This window comes from Austrofundulus limnaeus, unplaced genomic scaffold, assembly GCF_001266775.1.
Source record: "Austrofundulus limnaeus strain Quisiro unplaced genomic scaffold, Austrofundulus_limnaeus-1.0 Scaffold226, whole genome shotgun sequence".
Classification (NCBI taxonomy): Eukaryota; Metazoa; Chordata; class Actinopteri; order Cyprinodontiformes; family Rivulidae; genus Austrofundulus; species Austrofundulus limnaeus.
In genome coordinates, this window is record NW_013952628.1 from 738,750 (window position 1) to 746,235 (window position 7,486).

At 38.7% G+C, this 7,486-nt stretch overlaps 1 protein-coding gene across 1 annotated transcript in view; it reads left to right on the forward strand.

Moving 5' to 3' along the window:
* The window catches only part of LOC106525446 (uncharacterized), a gene marked incomplete in the record, with an annotated part of 101,552 nt that overhangs the window by 50,171 nt on the left and 43,895 nt on the right, over window positions 1-7,486 (forward strand). Inside the window, 2 exon segments of the mRNA XM_014019699.1 lie at window positions 4,170-4,389; window positions 6,228-6,455. Of these exon segments, the coding sequence (XP_013875153.1) occupies window positions 4,170-4,389; window positions 6,228-6,455 (448 nt within the window).

The window sequence follows — 7,486 nt, forward strand, 5'->3', positions numbered from 1 at the left end:
CACACACACACACACACACACACACACACACACACACACACACACACACACACACAAGAAGGAGAGTGTTTATATTTCACTTCCAAATTTTACCTCTTGACTCGTTATTTACTCGTTCTGTTCTTCATTCATTGAGTCTCCGCTGCACTTGAGCCAATCAGTTCTGCTGAGTCAGCGTTATGGATCGAGAAACACCAGGCTCGTAATTTTATAGTTTCCTTTGTGCTGACTGCGCTCTAATTTGCCCATCCCTGATGATGATTACATTACATTAATAAAAACAACATTAATAATTCAGGTGTAGGAAGATGGTCACTGATTGTCGCAAAAAAAAAAAAAAAAAAAATGAAAGGTGCCCAAGAACCGGCTGAGTTTAAATCAGAAATAATTAATGTAAAAAGTTACTGCTAATGTAAAAAATCATTTCAAAAGTGAAAGATTCAAATAAATATGAGTGAAATCACAAAGAATTTTTATACCGTCGTTAACATGAAAACAGTTTTATTATAAAGAAAACGATGAGTCATCATTACAAACTGTGTTTTTAAATCAAACGAAGAGTTTCTGCTCCTCCTGAGGAGATGTTTCACCTCCTCCTACATGACTCCTACACCCAACATCAGCTGTGTTTCATCAGGGGGAAGAATATTTAAAAACTAGAGTCGTTCCCGGAGAAACCATGAGAGGATTGTCAGCTGTGCAAAACTCGTCCTATGTTGCTATAAGGGGTTACTGTTACTGTATAAGACTTGTTTTAGTGGCCATCATAAATATGTTTTAAGTCTGTGTTTTCGATTGAAGCAACTGCTTTAGCAAATATCATCTTTAAAGGTCAAGAAATGACTGATTTATAAGTCATTTTGTGTGTTTTCTGGCTGAGTTTGTGCTTTGGTTCATGAAATATTTTGCTAACAGACATTTGTCTATGCTGTTTTTGTCATTTGTAAGATTTGAATACTCTAATAAAGTGGATCAGTTGTTGTAACTTAATTTCACACATTATATTCATTCAGCATATGTAAAATGTGCTGATGTCCAGCACTTATATGGTAATCCAGGGTTGCTTGGACAGCCATCTTGTATCTGAGTTGGACAAATGTGTTGGACAGTGACAGAGGACTGTCCAATGATGACTGTGTTAGAGTTGTATAAAGTTTAAAATCAGTGGTTCATGAGCTATTTCAAAAAGCGTTAAGGTTTTGAAGGCTTTGAGGCCTACTCCATTCATTTCCAATGGCATTTGTTGGGTATCTTTGTCGGCCTACTGCGTCGCCATGGTAACAATGAAATATACAGTTGAGTAAAGGGCTCGACACACGGGCAGCGACAAACTACAGCGATTAACGGCTGTCATCACAGCCAGGGTGAAACCCAACACAAGGGACACGATAGCGATCGCAGCGTTGCGAATCGCGCTCTCAGATCGCTTGTCTTCACGAAATTTGATTGGTTCTTGACTCTGAAGGCAGGTGTGCTTTACGGACGTGTTATCTAAACAAATCTTGTGATGCTAATGATGTTGAAAAACAAACACACATCAAGATACAGTTTTATGAGGAAAAACTTACCATAAACTTCACCCTGGTGCCAATAAATTCCCACAAAGCTTTTTAGTAATCACTTGGTGAAAGTGTTAGCTAACTGCAGTGTGTAGCATACTCTCCTCTCATTGGTCAGTGAATGAAACCCTCGCTGATTGGTTGTACGCTAAGCGACAGCGACAAAAGTTGAACATTTTTCAACTTTCATATGTCGCGTCGCAAGCTCGCGTGTCTACGTGTACGAGCGCTAAATTTCACATGCACTATTTTCACCAGTTGCTTAGCTGGAGGAGGGCAAGCGATTGTCGCCTCACCGCACAGGCTCCATAGGAAATGAATGGAGAGCGAGCGACGTCGCCTCCCATGTGTCGAGCCCTTAAGAACACAGTTCCCCTGGCCGAGCCGGTCGTTTTGACGTATAACTTGTGTAGGTGCATTCATGTTGAAAATACGTCCTTTCATTTGCATTGAGAAAAAGTGGCCGAAGTTCCTTCGGCTGCTATCTTGTTTTTGAAGTTTCCGCTCCAGTATGTGACCAGAGGTTACTGTCATCTACCAGTAAACCAAGTTTCAGCTCAATATATCAAACAGGCTGAGCGAAAGCCATTTGAAAATAGCTATGGTGGCCATCTTGGATTTTTATTTCAGCTACTATTTGTGATAGAGCATACTGTCAGCTACTTGTGTATAAAATATTAGCTCAATATATGAGAAATTGGTTGGATTAGAGTAATTTGAACTTAGCTATGGCGGCCATCTTGTATTTATTATTTCGGCTACTATTTCTGATAGAGTTGACCTTTAGCTACTAGTGTACCAAATTTTAGCTAATTAGGTTGAAAACTGGCTGAATTAAATACGTTTGTATAAACCTATGATACAGTATGTATCTGCTACAGGTAAGACACTGCCTAACCTACATTTAACTCGCTACAGCCTCAGCCAATCAGGAGGCTGGATTGCCTCAGCCAATCAGGAGGCTGGATTCCCAGCAGCAGCTCAGCTGATCTTAATGGGAGACCAAAATCTGCAGCTCCTCTGTCTGAAAACACAGAAATGGTGTTTCCTTTCAAACAGCTGTTGTACAAGAAATATAAGGACTATTGAAATAATTTTTGGACCATGAGCATCAGAAGACTTTGGTCTTTACTGAAATAAAATTTCAAGCATGTACTCGGCTTTATGGCTGAGATATCGCGAGTTAAAAAAGTAGTAAGTGTTAGATTTCTGAATCCGGTGTTGATCATTTTTTGAACGGCAGAGATAGGAGAAGGAACTTGGTTTTGCTGCCTTCTGAAGCACGTAGAGAGAAAACCAACTGTCTTAGAGCCGAACCAGCACATTTTCTGAAAGAAGACAAAAATTCCTACGTTTTGATGTGTAGTTTGTCTTTGTAACCTGAAATTTGTGGCTGTAGTAGGAATGTGTTTGCTAAGTTTCTTCTTTAAAATTACAGAGCTCACACTCTAAGGTCACATGACCTAGAGTGAGGAGTTTCCCATGTAATCCAATGGGGATTTTTAGATTCGTTTTTTGGGGATTACGTTGCCATGGTAACAGATTATGTAAAGATAAACAATAGCACACCTCGTGAGATCGACGCCGACACAATGATGTATTTTTCATTAACGGTGAAAGTTCTGGGATGAATAATAAATAAATAAAGAGTCCAGTTTAGAGGTGGATAATAACAGGTTGACATTGTTCACGGCAATCCTAACTAGGCTAGAAATACAGCACACAGCCTCTGGTACTTACCTGGTAAATACTTACTGGGTACACAAAAGGTATGTACTTTTGATGTCCTGGGTACTACCTGATACGGACATGGAACTTACCCGATACCTAAAAAGTACTTATTGGATAAATACTAAGTATTTATTGGGTAAAACCTGGTACCTCAAGGGAAGGTAGTAGCAAATTGCTGGGTACTTACCAGGTACTTACCAGATGCATACTGGGTACACACAGGGTACCTAACAGATACACACTGGCTATTTATCTGCTTCTTTCCAGGCATATAACTGGTACCTACAGGGGACTAACATACTTGGTACTTACCTGGTGTACAACTGGTACTTGCCAGATACATACTAGATATGTACCTGGTCCTTGCTGGGTATGTACATGGTAGTTATCTGGTACTTGGTACATGCCTAGTAAGTATGAGGCAATTTTTGGTATTTACATGATACCTACTGGAGTACTTACCAGGGATGCTCAGGGTAAGTACCTGGTACCTGAAGGATACTTACCAAATACTGGGTATTTACCTGCTGCTTTCCAGATATATAACTGGTACCTACTGTGGACTTAGTCAAAACATACTTAGTACTCAACTGGTACTTACCAGGCACTAACCTATCCACGTCCTCATTTACCCAGAATGCTTTGTGTGTAAATAAAATGGCCCCGTCCGTGAAATATATTTTAAAACTTTTAGTTTAAAAGTTATAAAAACTAAACAGCCTACAGTATTTTTTAGTCTTTTTTTAACAGTTAAAATATATGTTTATTAAATAAAGTCTAATGTTACAACTAATCACGGATCCCTTTCAGTCTTTTAAAATATTTTATAATCCTCTTTGTCTTTCTGTTATTTTTTGTTTGTTTTTGTTGCTTCGACAGAAGAACCACGTTTACAAGAAGACCCTGCAGGCTCTGATCTACCCCATCTCCTGCACCACGCCGCACAACTTCGAGGTGTGGACCGCCACCACGCCCACCTACTGCTACGAGTGCGAGGGTCTGCTGTGGGGCATCGCCCGGCAGGGCATGCGCTGCGCTGAGTGCGGGGTCAAAGTTCACGAGAAATGCCAGGAGCTTCTGAACGCCGACTGCCTGCAGAGTGAGTCCAAGCTGCTTCACAAAGTTTGTTGTGCGACGCTTCACAACCATTCACACAATTCAGATCTTTTTTTCTTCGGTACGGTTTTCAGCATCGAACTCGTTCCACAATTTTTGTGCTTTGTCAGCAATTCATATATCAAAACGTTCAACTCATTTATGCAAAGGGTGCTAGTTTGACTTTTGGTATTTCAGCTATTTATACTTGTTTAGCTACTTCACTTTTTCAGCCACTTTTTTGCTGTTGAAAATGAATGGAGCTGTTTTCAACATCCTAAAAATCTTTTAAAATGTTTCTAAATCTTTACAACACATCTCACACGTTTTCTGGTTCTGCTCATTTTTATTTTCTTGTACTAATTGTAGCTACTTTTTTTGCTAATTTTAGCTTTATTTTCTGCTATTTCAGCTAAAATTCTGCTTCTTCCTGCTATTCTTCTGCCTTTTTTCTACTTTTTTGTGCTTTTTTCTGCTAATTTGTGCCATTTATGCTTCGTACAGATGTTTTCTGCTATATTCAGCTATTTGCTACAAATTTAGCTAATGTTCAGCTGTTATTAGCTAAAGTTAGCTGTTTTAAGCTAAATACACATTTTTTTAAAACTATCACAACTTAATTCTGCTAAGTTCAGCAAACCAGCTCTTAATAGTTCCTTACGCTAATTAAAGAATTTCCAGCTAAATTTTAGCTGTTTTTTTTATCAAGGTCTTTTTATTAAATTTTTTATATATTTATATACTGTATTTTAGCTGTTTTACTGAAAATGTCAGCTGTTTTAGCTGTTTTACTACAAATTGACATTTTTGTACTTTACGCATTTTTTTCTGCTAATTTTAAATTTTTTTACACAACTTTAAATATCTGGGCGTTAATTACAATTTATGTCTGCTACCTTTAGCTTATTTTTATGCTAATTTTAGCTTTTTAATTCTTTTTCAGTTTTAGATCTGCTTATTTCTGCTATTCTTCTGCTTTTTTCTACTTTTTTGTATTTTTTCTGCTAATTTGTGCTATTTATGCTTCTTACAGATGTTTTCTGCTATATTCAGCTATTTGCTGCAAATTTAGCTAATGTTCAGCTGTTATTAGCATAAGTTAGCTGTTTTAAGCTAAATACACATTTTAAAGCTATTACAGTTTCTGCTAAGTTCAGCAAACAAGCTCTTTATAGTTCCTTACGCTAATTAAAGAATTTCCACCTAAATTTTTAGCTGTTTTACTGAAAATTTCAGCTGTTTTACTACAAATTGACACTTTTTTGTACTTTATGCTTTTTTTTTTTTGCTAATTTAAATTTTTTTTACACAACTTTCATTATCTGGGCCGCCCAGATAATAACTGGACATTAATTACAACTTGTGGCTGCTACCTTTAGCTTATTTTTAAGCTAATTGTAGATTTTTTTTCTTTCTCAGTTTTAGATCTACTTCTTTCTGCTATTCTTCTTATGTTTTCTACTTTATGTTTTTTCTGATAATTTTGCTTTTTATGCTTCTTACAGATGTTTTCAGCTATTTTAGCTTTTAGCTTTTAGCTGTTTTCAACTAGATTTTTTTTCACTGTTTTTCTGCAAAGTTAGGCTTTTTTTCAGCTTTTCAAAGTGAGCTCACATTAACAATTTTCCTATTAAATATTTTCAGCTCAATTTCAGCAGCTTTCAGCTAAAGTTTTCAGCATGAAGCACTCACACTAGCATTTTCTCTGGAAATGCAATTTCTCTAGTTAAAATGTTTTTTATGATACGATTTGAAAAGTCTTATATTTCATATTAAAATAATTATTAATTTAAAGGTTCTACTTGTCAGTTCTTGTGAATTGATGCTGCCGTTTCTCTCCAGGGGCTGCGGAGAAGAGCTCCAAGACGGGGGCGGAGGACCGGACGCAGCACATCATCATGGCCATGAAGGACAGGATGAAGATCCGCGAGAGGAACAAACCTGAGATCTTCGAGGAAATCCGTAAAGTGTTCAACGTGTCGAAGATGCTCCACTCCCAGCACATGAAGAGCATCAAGCAGAACGTCCTGGACGGCACCTCCAAGTGGTCGGCCAAGATCACCGTCACAGGTGGGGATGCTATCGAAAACCGGTGTTTTTTCAGTACCGGTTCCACATGATGAATTTTGACCGGATCGATAAGCTCCAGGATTAACGGTATCATTAACGGTACCAGAATAGTGCGATTCCCAGGGGGGAAACACGGTTTTTATTCCAATAGAAAAGTATTGATAAGAGAGCTGTTAAAATACCTGATCGCAGTACCGATGAGTAGTAGTATCGATAAAACCTTAACGATGCCCATCCCTAGTCACAGGTGAGTCCCGTGATTAATCGACGTCAAAACATCACAGTTTCATAAAACGTGGTGTTATAGACATTACTGTGTAGTTTTTATATACAGGTGTAACTCTGAGTGGTGTCCGAGAAGCATCAACACCTGCAGCTCTGACTTGTCAGGTGTTCATGATACGCTCCACCGCCACGAACGCATCTTTGATTTTAAAAACCAAAATGTTTTCAGGGCTGTGGGAAAACTTATATTCTTTTAGATTCACATGTTTATCAAAGAACGTAAAAAAATACTTTTTTAGCTCACATTATCAAGATAACTGCTGTTACTGTAGCAACCAGAGACATCACAACACGTTGTGGCAGCAGCGTTGCCATGGCAGCCATCACTGTTTGACTTCCTCATCAGCAGCAGATGAGCTCCATGAAGACGAGAGGCAGGTTCTGTAGTTATTCTTCTGGTTATCGAGGTTGATGGTTCAGTTCTCCAGGAGAGACTCAGAGCAGAGCGGCTGCTCCTCCACATCCAGGTGAAGAATGACACCTGAACACCTGGTGGAGGTAGTCTGGACATGTCCAACTGGGAGGAGACCCCGGAGAAGACCCAGGACACGATTAACTCAACAGCTAGTCTGGATGGACGCATGGATGTGTGGATGGATCCACCTACCTACCTACCTACCTACCTACCTACACATCTATTGACCATCCATGATTAATGTTAAGGTCATCTGGGATTAAACGTTGACACAAAGGAATACAAGAACTTCTTTTTCCTGTGTTCCAGCTCCTCTGAAATGTGGAGGCAG